General features: G+C 43.4%; 1 protein-coding gene across 1 annotated transcript; it reads right to left on the bottom strand.

Moving 5' to 3' along the window:
* Window positions 1-203: 203 nt before the first annotated feature.
* Window positions 204-1,097, bottom strand: LOC100975741 (small ribosomal subunit protein eS1-like). The gene is made up of 2 exons (XM_003828205.6): window positions 606-1,097; window positions 204-570 (listed from the first exon to the last, which is right to left on the bottom strand). The coding sequence occupies exons 1-2, from the start codon at window positions 1,078-1,080 to the stop codon at window positions 260-262; spliced, it is 786 nt and encodes a 261-aa protein (XP_003828253.4). The 5' UTR covers window positions 1,081-1,097; the 3' UTR covers window positions 204-259.
* Window positions 1,098-22,251: the final 21,154 nt, after the last annotated feature.

Below are 22,251 nucleotides of genomic sequence, written 5' to 3'. Positions count from 1 at the left end.
TAAATAATTTAGTAATTAACAAACCTAAGAGAAAAAAAGAGTCCATAACTGTAATGTGAAATTTTTAATATACTTCTCTCCATAACTGAAAGAGTAAATAAACAAAAATTTAAAAATGAGAATACTTAAACAACATGTTTAGTATACATTACCTGACATATATAAGATACAATAACCTAAACCGCAAAACATACCATTACTTTCTCTTTTTTTTTCCACAAATAGCACTTTTTATTTGACACTATTTGAAGTCTGAATTTTAAACAGATTCTTGGACTGGTAGTTCATATCCATCAGCTCGTTCAACTTTAACACCTGTCTCGTCCCCAGTGGCTTTTCCAGAACTACAGCCTTCACCATGAAGCTCCATGAGCTTTCCCAATTCAAACTTGGGCTTCTTCAGCATTTTTACTTTTCTAACGAAGACATCATGGAGAGGATAAATAGATTGGCAAGCTTTTTCTATGTCTTTTCCAATGCTGTCTGGAATCAATTTATTGACCACTTCTTTCAAGTCATTTGTCTGCACCTCTCGGGTCATGATTTCCATCATCTTCTTCCGGATTTGGCTGGTACTGAGCATAAGAGGTCTTCCAGATTTCTCAGGACCTGCTGGTGCTGAGCATAAGAGGTCTTCCATATCTGATTGTTGCGTTTTTTAGTAAAACCAACACAGAACAGACGAAGCAAGTAACCATCGGTAGTCTTGACATCAACGTGAGCTTCAATCATTGTCTGCCATTTTTTGACCATGGAACACATTTTGTCACTGGTAAGATCCACGCCATGGAAGTTAGTCAGGCAGTTTTTACCCTGAACATCTTCAGTAATCAGCTTGAATTTTCTAAATGCAACTTCATCATTCTGCAAATCAGCAAGACTCACTTCAAACACACGACCATCAGATGCAATTTTGGTTCCTTGGGTCCTGGTGACGAGTGTCTTTCCAATATTTCTTATATTGAACATAGCAGGTGCATTCACATCGTACCAATCTTTCTTAGAAAATGGATCAACCACTTTCTTCTTGGCTCCCTTTTTGCCACCTTTCGTAAGGCCCTTGTTCTTGTCAACCACCATGGTGCTGGTCAGAGAGCCAAAAGGCATACCATTACTTTCAAATGCACATAGAAAATTTACCAAAATCAGGCCGGGCACGGTGGCTCATGCCTATAATCCCAGCACTTTGGGAGGCCAAGGCAGGTGGATCATCTGAGGTCAGGAGTTCGAGACCAGCCTGACCAACATGGTGAAACCCTGTCTCTACTAAAAATACAAAAATTAGCCAGGTGTGGTGGCACATGCCTGTAATACCAGCTACTTGGGAGGCTGAGGCAGGAGAATCGCTTGAACCTGGGAGGCGGAGGTTGCAGTGAGCCGAGATCACGCCACTGCACTCCAGCCTGGGTAACAAGAGTGAAACTATGTCTCAAAAAAAAAAGAAAAGAAAATTTACCAAAATCAGTCATATACTAACTCATAAAGCAAGCACCAACAATTTTTAAGAAATTAATATCATCCAAAGTATATTCCTTAACTGTAATGGAAATAAGCTAGAAATCACTTCTTAAAAAAAGGTAACTAGAAAATTTCCAAATGTTTAGAAGTTAAGCAGTATACTTCTATATAGTACATAAGTGAAAGAAAAAGTTACAAAGGAAATTAGAAAACATCTGGAACTGAATGGCAATGAAAATATGACATATCATAATTTATGGGATTCAGTTAAAGTTATGAATAGAAGAAACTGTTTACCATTAAGTGAACATATGAGAAAAGATGAAATGCCAAAAGTCAAGGCTCTAAACATCCATCTCAAGAAGTTAGAAAAAGAACTGCAAATTAAACTCAAAGTGAAAGAAAATAATAAAGAACAGAAATTAATGAAGTGGAAAACAAATGCAGAACAGAGAAAAATCAAGAAAGCCAGAGTTCAAAATCAAGGCTTGCCCTTTGAACACTTGAATGAGATTTGTAAATTTATAAATCACTGGAAAAAATTAATCATTAAAAAAAAGAAGGCACAAGAAACCACTATCAGGAATGGAAAGGGGAATTAAAAAGAAAATTAAGTGAAAATAATGTGTAATCTGTTGTCAGTACATTTACTGATTTACATATTTAGATAGAAAGAATGAATTCATAAGAAAAAAAGAGATAGAAATTTGAATTGTACTATACATTTTAAAGAAATGAAAAACATATCTGAAAGCCTTTTATCAAAAGATTTAGGCTTAGATAACTGCATTGGTGAATTCTTCCAAACATTTAAAGAAAGATAATGCCAGTCACACCCAAACTTTTCCAGAGAACAGCAACTGGGAAACACTTCCCTACTTGTTCTATGTAGAAGTATAACCTTAGATTCCAAACTCTGACAAGGTTATTATAAGAAAAGAAAATCACGAGCCAATCTCTCTTAAAACAGAATTGAAAGCATTACAAATCTAGCAATTTATAAAAATAACAATACATCACAACCCTAGATGCGCATATTCCAAGAAAGGGAACTTAACATTTAAAACTCAATTAAGTTAATGTACCACATAAACAGAATAAGGGAGAAAAATCACATGATCATTTTAATAAACAAAGATAAATCATTTGATAAATTGTATATGTATTCACAATAAAATCTTTTAGCAAAATAGAATTAGAAGGGGACCTTCTTCATCTATTAATTTATAGATACCAGAAACCTACAACCAACATCACACCTAACAGTAAAATCCTAAAAGCTTTTCCCCTAAGATTAAAAAATAAGACAAAAATGACTGGGAGTGAGGGTGCATGTCTATAATCCCAACTACTTGGGAAGCTGAGGCAGGAAAATTGCTTGAACCCATGAGGCGGAGGTTGCAGTGAGCCAAGATTGCACCACTGCACTCCAGCCTGGGTAACAGAGTGAGAATCCATCTCAAAAAAAAGAAAAAAAAAAGAAATAAGACAAAAACACTTGCTATCACCACTTCTATTCAACATTATACTAGAGATTCTAACTAGTGCAATTAAGCAAGAACAATAAATGAAAGATTTAAGAATTGGAAAGAAAGACATAAAACAATCATAACAGATTACTATATAGACTACATAGTACACAATAGAAAATACACAAAAACTTGTAGACAAACTATTAGAATTAATAAGCAAACTTAGCAGAATCACTAGATAAAAGGTCAGTATACAAAAAGCAGTGGTAGCTTTAGATTCTAACAAACAAATAGAGAAAAAAATTTTAATATTCCAATTATAATATTGTAAATTTAAAAACCGGAGAATAAATCTAACAAAGAAGGTACAAGAATGCTACACAGAAAACTATACAACATTTTGAAAAATTGAAAATGACCTAAATAAATGGAGAGATATACCATATTCATGAAGTGGAAGAGAATATTATACAGATGTTAATTTCTCCTCAAATTAATCTATAGGTTCAATGCAATTCCTATCAAAATATCAGCAGGGTTTTCCAATTTGGCTTAGAAATTTATGAGCTGATTTTAAAATGTATATGGAAATGCAAAAGGCCAAAAAAAGTGAAAACCCTCTTAAAGATTTTATAAAAATCTTGGAAAGACTTAGGAAGAAGAACCAGGAAGATCTTAGAAAGAAAAACTATGTGGCTAATATGAGCTCCTCAATATCAAGACTTAAAAGCCAAAATAATTAAAGCAGTAATTAAGTCAATGAAATGGAAAATGGAATCCAGAAATAAAACCCACACAATACAACTACTTGGTTTATAACAAAGGTAATGTTGCATATCGGAGGAGAATATGATGGTCTTTTAATAAACATGGTGCTGGGTCAACTAGATAAACATTTGGAAAAATTATTGGATCTTAACTTCTACTTTATACCATTCACAAAGAAATCAAACATGCAGACTGTAGATTTAAAAGGAAACAGGATGGACACGGTGGCTCACGACTGTAATCCCAACACTTTGGTGGGCCAAAACAGGAGAATCACTTGAGCCCAGAAGTTTGAGACAAGCTGCAGCAACATAAGGAGACACCATCTCTACAAAATCAAATTTTTTTTTTTTTCCAAAATGGAGTCTTGCTCTGTCACTCAGGCTGGAGTGCAATGGCATGATCTCGGCTCACTGCAACCTCCACCTCCTCAGGCAATTCTCCTGCCTCAGCCTCCTGTGTAGCTGGGATTACAGGCACACACCACCATGCCCAGCTAATTTTTGTATTTTTAGTATAGACAGGTTTCACCATGTTGGCCCGGCTGGCCTGAAACTCCTGACCTCATGATCCACCTGCCTTGGCCTCCCAAAGTGCTGGGATTACAGGCGTGAGCCACTGTGCCCAGCCAAAAAAAAAATTTTTAATTAGCAGGGCATGGTGGTATATGTCTATATTTCCAGCTACTTGGGAGACTGAGGCAGGAAGATCACCTGACCTTGGCAAGTAGAGGCTGCAGTGTACTGTGATCACGCCACTGCATTCTAGCTTGGGTGACGGAGCAAGACCCTGTCTCAAAAAAAAATAAACAAATAAAAAATAAAAAAATTAAAAGAAACAAAACAATAAGATCCTAGAAGATAATGTTAAGATTTTTTTTATTTTATTTTAGGATAAAAAGAGATTAACTAAACAGGAACCCAAAGGCACTAGCAATAAAGGAAGTAATTGCTAAATTAGACCTGATTAAAACTGGGAACTGCTGTACTCCAAAAAATACTGTTAAGAGAATCAAAATCAAGTCACAGAATAAGAGAACTTTTGCTACATATGTATACATACACACACACACACACACACACGTGTATGTAGCAAAAGTTACAATATAATATTATATATGTATAATTTTAAAAGGGCTTAAATCCAGAATATATAAAGATCTACTACAAGTCAATAAGAATAACGCAGATAATGCAATAGAAAAATGCAATAGCACCATGATACATAAAGTGGGAAACTTGAACAAGTACTTCACAAAAAAAGTATAGAAAAAATGGCCAATAAACATATTAAAATGTGCTCAATTTTATTAGTCATTAAGAAATTATATATTAAAGCCACGATGAAATACCATTTTACACCCATGAGAATGTCTAAATTTAAAAAGGTTGGCAATACTAAGCATTGTTTAGTACAGCAATTGGAACTCTCATATATGTTAAATAAAATATGGTTCAACAGATCCACACTCATATGGTTTGGGTCTGTGTCCTCACCTAAATCTCATGTTGAATTGTAATCCTCAGTGTTGAAGGAGGGCCTGGTGGGAGATGATTGAATCATGGGTGTCGGACTTCCCCCTTACTGTTCTTATGATAGTGAATGAGTTCTCACTGGTTGTTTGAAAGTGTGTAGCACCTCCCCCTTCACTCTCTCTCTTCCTCCTTCTCCTTCCCTGTAGAGGTGCCTGCTTCCCTTTCACTTCCTCCATGATTGTAAGTTTCCTAAGGCCTCTCAGTCATGCTTCCTATACAGCCGGTGGAAATGTGAGTCAATTAAGCCTATTTTCTTCATTAATTACCCAGTCTCAGGTTATTTCTTTATAGCAACGCAAGAATGGACTGACACACACACAATGGAATACCACTTGACTTTTTAAAAAGAATGAAGCATTTATATGTGCTTGCACAGAAAAAATTCCAATTCATGTTTTTAAATGAATAGAGTAAAAGGATAAATAGTATATTTCTTATATGTATTAAAAAGGAAAGGATACAAATGTATAAATATTTACATATATTAATACACTATAATTATATAAACCTTTTAGGAAATATACACAAAAACTGTCAGTAGTGGCTACCTTTAAGGGATAGTGCTGAAAATAGAAGAAGGCTTTTACCTTTTGTAGTGTTAAATTTACCGTGTGTATTTATTTATAGTGATTTATATATGTAAATCACACTCATATGCACAATATACATATACAAAAACACATGTACACATTCATGCAGACGGTTCTTGCTTTAATGTCTAAACTTTGTAAAAAGGTTTCCATATACTTTTTAAATTTTGGCAGACACTTATAAAAAATAATGACTTGGGTTTTGGAATATTGACCTAATGTCCTACTTCTGGCAATGATTAGATAATAGTCCAATCCACCTCTAAGGACAGGCTTAATTCAGAGCAATAATACATTTCCTCCCATTTGGGAGCTTAGCCCTGCTTTAAGCAGGTGATCAAACTAACTGCAGAGTGGAGAGTCAAAGCAGGAGTCTAGTTCTGTGGGAATAAGGGTTCAGTTTATAAACTCTGGGCATCTATGGTTTGTTCAAGCAATTCACACACTATTCATCTTATAATTAATAGAGGTAAACCAGAGACTACAGATCATTGCCCACCACCTAGTACTTCTCTCGTTTTGCTTTTAGTCTTTTTCCTGATTCATCCCAGTCTTTCCTGGTTCCTGATTCTGAGTTCACTTTCTTATCTTTCTCTCTGCTTTCTCCTGACTTTTGCAACTTTAATAAAGTCTTGCTTTTTAGCTTGTCCTTCTTTAAGTACTTTGGTTCATTCTACTTTTAGCTGCATTTTGTAGGTAACCATCTCTACTCATTAGGATCCATTTACATTTTATAGTATTTACATTTGGCCATCACCAAGCCAAGCTGTACAGGCAAGAGAGTTTTGGTACTAATTATATCCAGGCCAAAATTTGCTTTATCTTAGACCACAGCAATCCCTAGTCTGCTCACAGGACAGCCCTGAGTAAAGGAATACAGGAACCTAGCATTTGCAGCCAGTTGAACAGACACAAGGAATAGTGACTATTGATTAATTCTACCAACCATACTTTCATCCATTATATTACTTGGGAAAAAAAAGAAAGAGAATTATCTTTTTTTTATTATTATTATACTTTAAGTTTTAGGGTACATGTGCACAACGTGCAGGTTTGTTACATATGTATACATGTGCCATGTTGGTGTGCTGCACCCATTAACTCGTCGTTTAGCATTAATTTATATATGACACAATAGTATTCCTTGAAGAGACTCATTTTAAAAGTACTGTTATGATGAATTCAAGTGAATGTGATTTGGTGACTGGATACAAGGCAATTATACAAAGATCACTATACTAGTTTGTTGTCATTGTGCTGGTTGTTGTTTTTCCTGCAGCAGTCAGAATTCTTTTTTTTTCTGAGACGGAGACTTGCTCTGTTGCCCAGGCTGGAGTGCAGTGGCGTGATCTCGGCTCACTGCAAGCTCTGCCTCCCGGGTTCACACCATTCTCCTGCCTCAGCCTCCCAAGTAGCTGGGACTACAGGTGCCTGCCACCGCGCCCAGCTAATTTTTTTGTATTTTTTTAGTAGAGACGGGGTTTCACCAAGTTAGCCAGGATGGTCTCAATCTCCTGACCTCGGGATCCGCCCACCTTGGCCTCCCAAAGTGCTGGGATTACAGGTGTGAGCCACCACGCCCAGCCCAGAATTCTTAATGTAAACAAATAAGTCAAGCTATTTTAAACAGAAATAAAATGTGTTAAAAGACAGGAAAACTCTGGAAGGACCAGAAAATCAGACCTGGTATTTCATCAGAGAAGGGCCCCCAAATTACTCCACAGAACTGAAACAGTGGAGTCACCATTGCCATCCTCCCTGGGCACAGACATTGCAGCTTGCCTCATTGACCCAATGGATGTAAAGCACTGTCTGTCACAATGAGAAAATCTGCCTCTGCAGGCTTCATGTATCTGCCTCAAACCCTACCAGAATGCTTCGGTATATCTTTCTATGTTATTAGCTTCTGAATCAAAGTCTGGAAAAGTATAACTAAGTGGCAAAGCCAGAGTCAAATGCCTAATTTTCAGCTACAAGGGAGGCTAGGAAATATCCATGGAGGAGATAGTCTTTACCTCTCACCATGATACATAAAGTGGGAAATTCCTCAAGCACAGGAAATATATCCAATGCTTCTGGATGGCCAAAGAGAATGAGAAATGTCTACTGTAGTTCACTCCTTTAACTGTCCAACACAGCACATGACCTTCTTCTATACTTAATCTTCCCAATCACACAACAGTAACGGTCTCATCTGAAATAATAAAACTACCCCCAGAAATATGTACCCATGTTCCCTAAAGCAATGCCTTATTGGGTATTTTACCCAGCTCCATATCTAGGCTCACTGTGTAATGCCCAATCCTTTTCTAGTTCTATATATTGATATTCTGTACACAATGCCCCACATAAAATAACATCAAAAAGAAGATGGATAAAAAATATAATTAAAATATATTATCATATGTATGACCCACCAAGGAAAAAATGCCTATATTTAAACTTGCAAATAATAACATGCTTCTATCTAATGTAATGCAACTAGTACAAAGGTGTACTAACTAACACAAAGGTGTACAAACCCTCTCCCCAAAAAGGGAAGGCCCAGAGCCCATAAGTTCCTGTATCCATGTTTGAGTGATACTCATTCCTCATGTTAATTACAATTCTACTATGCTCTCCTGGGTAGCCAAAAGTTACAAGGTTAACTCCAACTAACATATATAATATCAACCAGTAGAGAGAGAAGAAAGGGGAAATTAATTAATATATAAAAATATATGCATATCAAGGTGAGGAAGAATATGTATAGACATCACAATCCTCATTTCTTCAACTAGACATGAGGCCATATTTAGTGATTAAAATTTTCCACTACCCATCCCATAATCTTTTTGTCTTCACCAGCCTTTAGCTGACAATGGTTTTTTTTTTCCTAGGTGTTTCCCAGGCCAGCTTAACTCTGTCCGGCAGTAATCAGCAAGTGTCAGAGAATGCTTGCTGGGAAAGAAGCCCGCAGTGTGAGGCTGAGCAGGTAGGATGTGGGAGTCCAGTGCCACCTGCTGCTGACAACTGTCCTATCCATACTCAGGCCTTCTCAAAGCCCAGCCCCTTCTTTCCTACAAATACCTGGAGGGACCCCTAGAGTAGGATGAGGTCTGGCAACTGCATGCGATGGCTCTACAGATAAGAAAATGGGTCTGCCGGATTTGTTCCCAGAACCCAGAGCAATGCTTGACTCATAGTTAGAAGGCAAGGTGAGGTTTGGGTCAAAATCATAGATCTGGAGCTGTACAAATCTAGATATGAAGACAATCTCTGATTCTTTGTGAGCTCTGTGATCTTGGCCAAACTTCTTAATGTCTCTGAGCCTTGGCTCTTTGTAAAATAGGAATTAAAATGGCATCTCCTTTATAGAGTTGCTCTGATGATTAAGTGAGATAATGCACACAAGTGTTCAGCATGGTTCTGGGTCTGGGACACAGTGAATGTTCAATATATTCAGTTAATATTGTTTCTTTTTACTATTAAGAGCACAAAGTAATTATTTTTTAATGAATAAGTTTACCTATATTCAGGGAACCTGGAGTCCACAGCTCAGGTTGAGTGCCAGAGTCTGTCCCCAGCCTCTGATAATTTTGTTTTGCTCCTAAAAAGAGGTCTGGGGCTGAAGAGGGATCCTCCCCATAGCCCTACCTATTGTCTTGGACCAAGGCTACCTCCTCTGAGCTTCTGCGTGTCCTGTTCTTGGCAGTGTTTGGGGTCTGCCTTAGAGGTAAGCATGCCTCTAGGAACAGAGAGCTACCACTGGCTCAATCATTAACCTGACCACCACCAATAGCTCAGGCTATTGGGCCCCACTTCCCACTCCCAGGTTTCCCTGCCCCAGCCCTGGCTGAGATGTAGATGTCAGACCAGATGCCACCTTCTGCCCCTGTTCTCTATGGACAGATGGCCACCCTCTCTAAAAGGGCTTTTCTTAGTGTTACCTAGCATACCTGAGGGCTAGGCTATGGTAGGGAAGGAAATAGACTGATTGACTGAAAATCCGCTTGCTACAGCCAATTTGTAAATGATTGAGCTACCAAATTATTGAAAATTGATTTTTGTTTTAGTTTCAGTGTCACTTTCTTACAGGTATTTAACCTCAAAGCAGCCTGCCCAGGCTTGAAATCCTTGTCTATTTCATGGTTCAAAGGCAGAGCACTTCTTAAGTGGACATCATTTAACTGTGAACAGTTGGACTTTCTCGTAGATTCAGCTTCCTATCTTCTTTACTTTTGGAGACATTTGCCTTACTCTTTGCTTACCTTCTGAGTCTACTTCTACATGTATTTCTTGCTCTGACAGCAAACTGTCTGCGGCCACCCAGCCTACATATGGTTAAGGGTTGGACAGTGTTCAGGGAATTGGCCATTCAGTAATTTGATGATTCAGCAAATGGATTTTCAGCAAATTAACTCTTGGGGAGTTGGCTTTTGGCAAATAAGCCATTCAGTAAATTAGTTTTCATTGACTTGACCTAGATCCATAGGCAATCTAAGTTCCCAGGTAAAAGAATAGAATGCTAACTGGTAGCAAAGAAAGGAAGAGTCACATATTTCTTGTACTCTAAAGGAATTAGGACTCACTAACTCCTAACCACTGTGTGTACCAGCAAGTGTGCACACACACACACACACGTGTGCGATCTTTTAACAAAACATGCAGTGGCCGCATTACAGCAGCCAGAGTCTGTCTGAAATGATCCAGAAGTCCAGGAAGCAAAGGAGAGGGAATGAGGCCACTTGTTGCATTGCCACCTAGAAACAAGAGACTGTGGAAGCCTGAATCCACTCAAGAGCTGGTTTCTGGGGGGAAAAAAACCTGATTGAGAATCAAATTCAGTGGCATCACCCTAGATGGCTGGGTCTAATGTTTACGATGTTTGCAAGCTGATATATGCTGAGCACTTTCCATGCACAAGCACCACCCTAAGTGCTTGCGTCTTACCTTACCTGAAGGTAAGTACTATTATTATCATCCCCACAACACAGATGAGAAAACCAAAGAACAGAGAAGTGAAGCAACTGACTCAATGTCACACAGCTAATGCATGGTGGGACCAGCACTTAAATCTGAAGCTCAAGACACATTTGTTCTCTGATGGTAGTCAAAGCTTGGTCTCAGCTCAGATGGAGGGCTGAGAACCAAGGCATCAGGTTCACAGTCCAACAGTATGGAACAAAGCCATAGCCCAGGAGTAGGAATAGGAGACCAGAAGGGAAAACGAGGGGAGAGAACAGAAAATCAAAGGTACTGAGCTCCAGCTCTGGGCTAAAAATTGAGGTCACCGCTTTCTTCCCATTAGTCCTAATACTTAGGCAAGATTCCTGTTGCAGAAAGGGGAAACTGAAGCCCAGAGTCAGGGCCCACAGCTAGAAAATGGTGGAGCCAGGTTTAGCATTCAAATAGGCTTGACTGTAAAGGCTACAGAAAGTGGGCTGAAATGTGGGGCTGCACAGGCTGAGAAGAGAAGACAGGTAATGGGAAGATGAAGGTATTGGGCATTGAAGGTAAGCGAGGCCAGGCTCCCTGAGAAGGGTGACTTCTTTTCCCAGAAGCAACGAGGAGAAGTCAATCACTTGACCCTGGAAGTATTTCCCAAGGAGTAGCAGGATGTTCTAGAGAAAGCCCCAGCCATCTGGAGGATGCCAGGCACTTGCAGCCGTTTAGTAAACCCCCTCCCAGCTGTCAGACACAGCCCACTGAGGCATTTAATTTGGCAGAGCAAACATTGGTTATCAGTGAGAATGCTTATCAAATGTCAATTAGCATTCTGTCATAATTGATGTCTAATTAACATACCATCGTATGTTGTTGGGTGCCAATTAAATGCCTAAACAGTCCTTTCTATTTTATTGCATCAACAAGACAGTAATTGTACATTTCTCAGTTCAGTAACTTTGGAGTTAATTTTATTATAAGCCTTTTGGAATACAGAAACCCAGAGAGAATTCTCAGGCAGATATTTAATCGATGTGCTGCTTTGATATTGCTAAAGCTTACCTTATGTTCACTACTTTCCTGAGAAATCAAATTATTCATTTCTAGAAAGGTCAAACTCCACGAGGTGTCAGTGCCACGCTCAGGCAAACACGTATGACAGGAATGAGCTGGACAGGCTGGGGAGGGAAGGGACAGAAGCGTGGCCTCAGCTGTCCTCCCTCTCTGCCAGCCCAAGTGTCTCTGGGAAAGGGCTTGCTAAATGCCTGGGACTTACAGTTAGCAGAATATGGACTCCAAGGTACCCAGGGTGGGGATGTGTACATGGCCGAGTCTCAGGCCCTGCATGCAGAGGACATAATAGGTATGTACATTTCTCAGTTCCGTTTGGAGAGGGACCCTGGCACTCTGCCATCTGTACCCCATGGAAGAGCAACAATAACTCTGTGGGAATTGGAAGCAGAGCTCCCCAAAAGCTTAGCAGAGAGGAAATGGTTGAGGCGCATATCCTGAAGTCTAAGTGATAAGGCTTCAACCTTGGCCACAGAAAGGTGTACTACTTATGAATTGTCTCTCAGCTCCAAACCCACCTTTCTATCTCAGCTCAGTGACGCTGAGGCTAGGATGCTGCAAACCACGTTTCTGCTTTGCCGGCTGCTCCCTGTTGGACTTTACCAGTAGGGGGCACTTCAGGGAGACTGGGGAGCTGGAGGATGGAGCAGAACTTGCTCCTTCCCATTGGCTTCTGCTCCTATGAGCATCACCCTAGCAATGCCTCTTCGCCCCAGCAAAGGCAGTTCCTTCCTGTAGCAGCAGCTGGATTCATTCTGCAGTTTTTTTCATCCCATCTACCCTCCCACCCATTGCAGAAACCCAAGCACCAGCCATCACTCCCTACTCAATCTGAGTTCCAGTTCCAGGGGCTTTGCCCAAGCCTTGAGTTTTAATAATTCCATTCTTTTCCCTTATTCCTCCAGCCCTAGGTGTGAGTGCTGCTTCCTGCAGTCACCACGTCTGTGATAGTTTAGAGTCTTTTTTATGTCCTTTCAGTTATGGAGTTCACAATTTTATGCCTAGTAAACAATTCTTTATATTAAAATACTCTCTGCTCAAATAAGTGCTGTGGTTCTGTCTCCAAGGGGGACCCTGACTGATATGGAAGGAAGGACTAGAACCAGAAGGAGGCCTTGCAGAGGGCTACAGGAAACACACTTGTACCAAAAGGAGGAGAACAAACTAGGGGTGAGGGATGGAGGGAAGCGGAGGTGTGCAGGTGAGGAAGCCCACCTGCATTGGGCACTGGGGGAGAGTTAGCCTGCAGGATCAGAACCCAGCTCTGCTTTGTGCTCTCTGTGAAACCTAGGGCAAGTTGTTCAGCCCCTCTCTGCCCACTTTCCTCATTTGTAGAATGGAGATGATACATAAATTTGCTACCTCATAAATTTGCTTTGTGTATTTGATGATGGTTTCCATGAAAGCATCTGACCGAGTGCCTGGCAAAAAAAAATGCTCAGATGTTGCCTGTTGTCATGACCATCATGAGAGGCTGATGGGAAAAAGGAGGGTAGGAAAACGCACAGAAAGGGAAGTTGCTTGCTCACCTTGGACTCTCACTGGGAAGCATCATGGAGTCCCTTTATACACAGCTCCTCTGGAGAGCGGGGAGGTGATCCCACCAGCTGTAGCTGCTGAAGTTGCCAACAGGGACTTGTTTTATAAATGAGCCAAAGATGGCCTCTGTACATTAGCCCATGGATTGCTTATTTCTGCACTGCAGGCTGAGATCTGTTAGCTCAAAAGCCTGCCAGCACCCAGCTAAAATTTTTACACATCCAATTATTTTTAAAATAGCTCAAACAAGCAATTTTTTATCCATTTAGAGACTGCTAGCTTTGCAAACTCCCCCCATCTCACCCAACAGCTGTCACCTCTTGATAAGATAGGGTCTTGCAATTATAAGGCGCCAAACTGCTAAGGCCCTTCAGAGCTCCGAGCTCAGAGACTCCCCGCTTTGAGGCTGGATAATCATTTTCTACCCTTTTGAAACAACATGTTTACTATGAACTAAATTATTGCATTACTTGGGTATATTTCAGCGATTTAATATTGTCCACTGATATATCCACTTCTATACCAGTACCATATTCTTTCAATTATTGTCCCTTTATTATAGGTTTTAATATCTGAAGCAAGGTTTAATATCTGGAAATTTTTCATATCAAGATTTCAGTGGCTATTCTTCTATGTTCTAGATAAATTTTTTAAATGATTAGATTAAATGTTTAAAAAAGATGATATTTATCTCATAATATTTTACTCGAATAAACGTTATTTCTATATAAACTCAAAGAGAATCGCCACCTTGATAATGTCAATTGTTCTGGTCCCTTCATCCATTTCTTAGATAAATCACTACTGAGGCCGGGCCCAGTGGCTCACGCCTGTAATCCCAGCACTTCGGGAGGCCAAGGCAGGTGGATCACCTGAAGTCAGGAGTTCAAGACCAGCCTGGCCAACATGGTGAAACCTCATCTCTACTAAAAATGCAAAAATTAGCTGGGCAGGTTGGCGGGCACCTGTAGTCCCAGCTACTTGGGAGGCTGAGGCAGGAGAATCGCTTGAACTCAGGAGGCGGAGGGTGCAGTGAGCCAAGAGCATGCCATTACACTCCAGCCTGGGCAACAGAGCAAGACTCTGTCTCCAAAATAAATAAATAAATAAATCACTATTGAGGCCTCCTAAGTGCCAGGTACATTGTAGGTGCTGGGACACTGGGCAACGTCAGCTATGATTCCTGTCCTCTCAAAGCTTTGTGTAAACTGTATTTATTTAAAGAATCATTCACAGGCAGGTAAGAGTTGAATTCTCGCCACAGCATGGCTGCAAGTGGTGCTTGGAAATTAAGGACGTGATGAGGGCTGGATTGGGCTCCACACTTCTCCCAGGCAGTGCTCGAAGGGGAGCTGTTAGCGTATGTTCCCTGCAGAGCACCCAGGGCTGCCTCGGCCAAGTGCATGTTCAAATGGAGACAGCCTGGGAGCCTGTTTAATGACTCAGAACGGGAGCAAGATTTGGAGAAACTGGAAATTAAATGTCTAACTGAGTCCTGAGGATTGCGGCTAATGGGCTCACCTTGGGAAAGGGATTGGGATCCCGGCATTTTGTAGAAGTGACCAGATTTCTTACTGCCTTCCAGATATCTCAGGGTGGCCTCTTGAAGAACTGTTGGCAACAAAGTCAGCAAGGCTTAGAGACTCTTCATGGAGGGTGGAGCCCAGAAAGGGTCCACTGGACTCAGCAGCCCCCTCCCCATCGGCCATCTCCCTGCCCAGTCTGGCTGTCACTGCTCTCTATCTGCTCAGACCTAGTGCCGAGTTCCCAGGCAGCTCCATCTCCTAAACAGGCCTGTGCTCATGCAGGTCACCCCCAGGGGACAGTCAGAACAGCTTTGCAGGTTCCAGAGGGCTTGTCTTCTTCATTTCTCCCTTTTCCAGTAAAAATTTATCAATGGCTGGCCCCTTGTCTGGCACTGAGAAAGATGCAGGGATGTACTGATGGATAAGACAAGGTTGTGTATAACAAACAAAGGAGTTGGCTCCAGGGCACAGAGAGACCAACAACCCGTTAATTAGGAAAGCAATTTGTGGAAGAGAAAACTTGAATGACCAACGAGCATATGAAAAAAGGCTTGGCCCCATCAGTCATAGGGCAAATAAAAATGAACCAAAATATGACTTCATTTTCTTATAGTCAGACTGAACTTGGAGAAAACTCAAGTAAAGTTTATTCGTGTTTTGTTGTTGATTTTGAGACAGGGTCTCACTATGTTGCCCAGGCTGAAATGCAGTGGTGCAGTCATGGCTCACTGCAGTCTCAACCTCCTGGGCTCCAGAAATCCTCCCTGCTCTAATTCTTGAGTAGCTGGGAAGGCACTTGGGAAGGCACCTGGCCTTGACAATGTTTTTTAAAGCTGAGGATGCACACACCCTACGTAAAGCCAACAATTCCACTACTAGTGTACCTGCTGATAGATTCTTGCTTTGGCAACAGGAGATACAGGCAACAACATTCACTGCAGAAGGTTTACAATGTTGAAAAGTCAGAAACAAATGTACTCCCCAGGAGGGAAAAGGATAAGTAACCATGGTTTATTCTTACAATCAAAAGCACTCCACTGCGGTACAAATGAACAAAACATATTTACAAATTAACACGAATAATTCTCAAGAGTGTGAAATTGAATAGAGATTTAACTCAACTTCAGAAGCCTGGGAGTAGAGGGGAAGGGAATGGGAGTATTGGGGTTTTAGTTGTATTGTTTTAATATTTTATTTCTTCAAAGAGAGAGACAAAGGTAAAACAAATGAGGCAAGCTGTTATCATCTATTAGATTTGGGTGGTGAACACATATTTAAATTTTTTGTTTTTTTTTAATGTTTGAAAATGTTTCATAATAAAAAAAAAAACTGAAAAGAATATTTTGGCTGGGCACAGTGGCTCATCCCTGTAATCCCAACACTTTGAGAGGCCAAGGTGGGAGGATTGCTTGAGTCCAGGAGTTTGAGACCGGCCTGGGAAACATAGCAAGGCCCCACCTCTACAAAAATCCTTTTTTTTTTTTTTTTTTTTCTGAGACAGAGTCTTGCTCTGTCACCCAGGCTGGAGTGCAGTGGCATGATCTTGGTTCACTGTAACCTCTGCCTCCTGGGTTCAAGGGATTATCTGCTAAGCGATTATCTGCTTTAGACTCCTGAGTAGCTGGGACTACAGGTGCCCGCCACCATGCCCGGCTAATTTTTTTGTATTTTTTAGTAGAGCCAGGGTTTCACCATGTTGGCCAGGCTGGTCTTGAACTCCTGACCTCAGGTGATCCACTCGCCTTGGCCTCCCAAAGTGCTGAGATTACAGACATGAGCCACCACGCCCAGCCAAAAAAAATTTTTTTTTAAAGTAGCTGGGCGTGGTAGCATACCCCTATAGTCCTAACTACTCAAGAGGCTGAGGCAGGAGGATCACTTGAGCCCAAGAGGTCAAGGCTGCAGTAAGCCATGATCGTGCCACTGCACTCCCGCCTGGATGACAGGTGAGATCCTGTCTCTAAAAAAAATAAAGAATACTTTAAAACACAGTCTTCCAGGAGCTCCTAGCCTCCTAGGGTCATGAGATAACAATGTGATAAAGAGTTTTACAGGGAGTCAGACCGTAGACAAATGCCTGGAAGAACTCGGGGAAAGCATCACAGAAGGGGTGAGACAATTTGGGTCCTGAGGGATCCATAGGAGTCTTTTGGTTGGAGAAGGAAAGTCTGGGCCCCTTGGGCAGATACTCATGTAAAAGCACAAGGATGGAAAAGCACGCTGTTTGGGTGACCGGGATGGGTCGGAGAGGCAGCTGGGGTGGGAGGGTAGAGGCCTAACCAGGAAGGCTCTGGGCCACACTAAAGACCTCTTCCTATGGGACAGGGAGAGGAGCAGTATGCGCAGTTTCTCTGTCCCTCGTTTCTCAGACAACAATGATTCAAGAAGGAAAAACAAACAAAAAAAAAATGTGAGCCCAAAAGAAGCTGAGTATGATTCACTGGACTTCTGGCAATGGCTTACGAAAGACCATTGCCTGCAGACCACGTGACTCAGGTAGACTCCGTGGCCCAGGCCTGGCCAGTCAGAGTATTGCTTCTCAACTGATGCAGTTTTAGAGATGAACACATGGCCCAATCTAAGTCACAGGTAGGGAGTGACACCTTTACTGGGTTTCCTAGAAAGGGACTCTCCCTCTCCCCCTAGAGCCTAACAGATTGTGACTGTCCTGCCAGGGATAGGAGCCTGAGACCAGACCTGACATGGAGGAGGCAGGAGCGTAAAGAAGAATGGAAAGAAACAGCATCCGTACGGCTTCTGTCAAACCCAAATCAGCCACACCTGAACTGCTCCCGCCTAAGCAAGTTTGGATCTGGTTCTCCATCATCTACTTCAGTTAATCTCATGACTTTATCCCTTGTCCAGCTTAGAGTCAGTTTCCTTATCTTCAACTTTGGGCCCCTTAAAGTATGATCGGCCTCCTCCCAGGCTGATGACCTGAGCTTTGTATCTATCTCAAAGACCCTCCTTGGATAACCCTGGGAGGCTGGCCCGTAGGCAGAGAGGGTCAAATGCCTGACAAGAGAAGGTGAGAGAGATGGCTTCAAAGATTCTGGGAGCAGGGCAAGGAGGGTTCAGAGAGGGGCACAAACACCCCCTTCTCCACAAAGCATACAAGTCACCCACCGTTTGTTCAGCCCACGTATTGAATGGGGCCTTCCACGGTGGCTGCATTACAGCAGGCGTATTTAACATCACCCTTATCAATCTGTGACAGCCGTTTCTGCATTCTCTTCTCATCGCCATTAACATAGAAATAGCTCCATAATGACACCAGGCCTTCCCGAGCACCACTCTCTGCTTATCTCATTATCAATGAAACTATCTTGTTATGTGGGTAAACTGGAAACAGGAACGTTCTGTATCAGATGTCACGGGGCAATTCTCCCTCATTATTTCATCACGCCGAGAGAAACTGGAGCAGCTGCTGAAATCTGCTCCTGTTTTTGAACTTTAGGAGCAACATTTTAGAAGAGAAGCAGCTCAGATGTCAGCTGCAGTGAGTCCTAAGGGGTCTGTGAGGGGCATATTTCCTGACAACTCCCTGGTATTACTTGTCTTTGCACAAAGCAATGCCCCAGAAAGACACAGGGCAGTAAAGGCTGGGGTGGAGTGGAGAGGGGGAGGGGTCCAGGCCTGGCCAGAAATCCCCCCCAGTCAACCACTGGGTTCAGCTTTGCAGCAAGGGAGGCAGAGGGGGCTGCAGTAGCCAAAGCCCAGCTGTAACACCCCGTGACCTGCGGAGGGCTACTAATGGGTAAAAGTAGAGGTGGAGGCTTGCCAGTCTGTCTGTTCACTCCTTTTCCAGAGTTCTAATCGGGAATCTTCATGGAATACGACCTGTCCATCACAACTCAGCCCACTGTTCGTATAATGGCTTTTCCTGGCTGGTGGCTAATTGCTTTAGAATACCTGTGCTGGGCCCGCAGGTCACCATCCACTGTGTTTTATGGCTCTTGCAAAGGAAACCATTTATCAGGTGTGTAAACTCAAGGCAAATCAGGATCCTTAGAACATGCTGTTGTACTTGAGCTACAGGGAAGGAAAGCTATGATGCTTGGAAATACGAGCGTAACTGGCGGTGGCGTCTTCCATGGCTTTGAATGAGACAAGACAGCTGCTCTAGCCCTACCCAACAGAGAAAAGGAAAGAAAATCACAATCTCTCTATGCAGTGCCAATTGTTCCATAAGTGTAGGCTACAAGATTTGGAGACAATTAATAAGAACACTGTTGTATCAAGTTGGGCCCCTCTATCAAGTCTTTGCGGAATTCCATCCCGGGGTGATGCTGGGTAGCAGCCTGGCCCCTCACCTTGTGCTGGTGGTGCAGGGCATTTGCCTGAACTCTGACTGAAGATAGTGTCCTCCCCTGCCTACACACATACACCACACACACACACACACACACACACACACACAAGCATATACACCATACAAGCTCTTAGGAAGACAGCTCTGTGGCTTGCACAATTTTCAAAATATCATTGTCTCAATGATATCATTTGTATCATGGAATTGGGCTATGAGTCATTCAGGCCTGACTGAGAAAAGGACATTGGTCAGTCAGCTTTGCTGGACAACCTCCACAAGCTCTCAGTGGCATATGACAATAAGCACTAATTCCCATGCTTGTAAGTGTGGCCCACTGAAGACAACTGGATGCTTGTCAAGGCTGGGCTCAGCAGGTCGGCTCTGCTTCGGGCAGTGGGACTGCAGGGCTCGGCTTCCCACTGCAGGTTGGGCTCAGGCCTGCTCTATGTGTGCTTATTATGGGATCCGGGATGAAAGGGCAGCAGCTACCAGGAGGAAATGCTTCTCATTTAGGTTCAATCAGTGACGTGCGGGAATGCAAAGCCAATCTCTCAAGCACATTGCAAAGCCTCTGCTAACCCTATGACTGCTAATATTCCATTGGCCAAAGTCATCTGCCCAAACCCAAAGTCAAGGACCTGGAAGCATGCTCTGCACAGCCTGAGGCCATGGTGAGGGTGAGTGTGGGATCCTATTCCCCCTATGCCCATCCAGATGTGCAGCCTGCCTGGGGGTGCTGAGCGCTGTTTGGGGACCATGGCCTGTGGGAAGGAGGCCAAGCCCTTCTGCCTGAGCAGGGACAGCAGAGATTCCGCGCTCTGTCGGCCAATGCCCAGCTAAAGACAGGAAATTCGAGGTGAGTGACACCCAGACGTTCGGAGAGGAAATGACACCTGGAAAGCCTGGCCCTTAAGTCCAGCCTTTGCCCTGAGGGGTGGGAGCCCATAGGCCTTCCAGCTGGGTCCCCGCAGGAGAGGCCTGGAGAATGGAGGGGAGAGCACTTCGTAGTCATCTGGATCTGCCTGCAGCCCCGGTCACCTGGCTGAATCTGGGCAGGGCCGGGCCAGGCCCACCTTGGACAGGTGCCCTGCCCCACGTGGACAGGACCGAGGCTCGGGAATCCTTGCTTCCCACGGCAAATTTTCCCTCTGGAAAACGGGAGAGACAGAAACGTGTTGCACGGAAGCACCGGGAACGCGGCGCGCCCACGCTTCTGGCCCTGGCTGGGGGCGCCGTCGGGAGACCCATCCCTCATTCCGAGGGAGCCCCCCAGGACCCCCCCCCCCACCGCGCCCTCCCTCTCCCCTGCGCCTGAGAAGGACTTGGTGCCTCCAGGTCGCGGGAATCTTCATCACTTCTGCAGCACTGGAGGAGGGCGCCGTTTCCACCCCTCACCATAGGCTGTAGCCGCAGGCCAGGACGCTCAGCTGGCCCCGCTGGGGCGTCCTGGCAGACAAAGTCGTCAAGAGGATTTCCAAGCGCAGCGAAGTTGCCCCTCAGATGATCAGGCAGGGTCGGGGGACCCGGCCCTGGGATCCCGCGGCCCGTTAGCTAGCCTGACTCAGCCCCGGTGAGGCGGATCCGGAGCGGGAGCCGGGCGCACTCGTGTGGCCATGCCTGGGAACGCAGGTCCGGGAAATGGGCCTCCGGGAGCTCAGGACCAGCTGCCAAGACCCCAGGGAAAGAAACATCATCTGGAGGCAGGAGGCGAAGGGAGGGAGGCCCCGGGAGCCCCTTGACAGGCCTCATTCACCCTCTGCATGTTGGAAGGCCCTTGACAGAACTGAATCTTTTATGATGGCCAGAGATGCATCCCCTTTGAAAGGAGGGCTGCCAGGTAGCACAGCCCTGCATCCTGTTCCCCAAGTTTCCCCTTCCCCTGGGGACTCACTGAGCACCTAGTCACCCCACGGCTTTGCTCTCCCTTGGGAGCTCTAGCCTGAGTCCGGTGTGAGGCTCCTCCAAGGCTGCCCTGAAGATTTGGAGGCAGCCTAAGAGACATAGCCCAGGGTAACAGGAAACAAGACAGTAACAGACAACTAAGCCCTGTGGAATCCATTCATTCCACAGGAGGTGGGGCGGGACCACCATGAGCTAGCCACCCTGGAAGGCTCTGAAGCTGTGTCCTTTGCACGCTACAGGAGGCTTTTGAATTTGACCACCAAAATTCAGACTTACCAAAGGGCAAACCCCACAGTGAGTCCTCTGCTCAGCAGGGGGCTTCTGGGTTCCTTCCCTGCTTTAAGCCCAGAAAGAGACCTCACATACTTCTGGCTCCCCAGCCCTATGCACCTCTGACGTGAGAACTGACATTTAATGGGGAGTTACTGTGTGGGAGGCACACACTCCCTTCTGATCATTTGGGTGGGGACTGGTCCTACCCAGTTTCATTCAAGAATTGGAGTGTGACTGATGTGGTTTGGCCATGTCACCACCCAAATTTCATCCTGAATTCTCAGTTATTGTGGGAGAGACCTGGTGGGAGGTAATTGAATCATGGGGGCAGGTCTTTCCCGTGCTGTTCTTGTGATAGTGAATAAGTCTCATGAGATCTGATGGTTTTAAAAACAGAGTCTCCCTGCACAAGCTCTCTTCTCTTGTCTGCCACCATGTGAGACCTGCCTTTCACCTCCTGCCATGATTGTGAGGCCTCCCCAGCCATGTGGAACTGTAAATCCATTAAATCTCTTTCTTTTGTAAATTGCCCAGTCTCAGGTATCTCTTTATCAGCAGCATGAAAACGGACTCATACAGTGACCTTAGATGTGCTAAGAGTAAACTGGAAATTTTGAAGAAGTTCATCCAGGCAGATTGTCTTCACATTTTGGCCAGCTGCCTGGGAGCTTGATGCCATCTTTTGGATTTAGCCCAAGATTCTCAAACTTGTGATCAGTTATACTCCAAGGAATCCATAAAGGAATTTTGCTTTATTTAGTCATTTCATGGAGCATGGTGCACTGGGATATGTTGACAGTCATTTGATGTGATTGTGAGTTTGTTATTGATATAATTAGTGCAGCCAGAGAAAAGCAGCTAAAACTTCTGGGAAATTGA

The sequence above is a fragment of the Pan paniscus genome, chromosome 8 (genome assembly GCF_029289425.2).
Source record: "Pan paniscus chromosome 8, NHGRI_mPanPan1-v2.0_pri, whole genome shotgun sequence".
NCBI classification, from domain to species: Eukaryota; Metazoa; Chordata; class Mammalia; order Primates; family Hominidae; genus Pan; species Pan paniscus.
The sequence above is the reverse complement of the archived record's forward strand: the minus strand, read 5'-3'. Positions and strand labels throughout refer to the sequence as shown.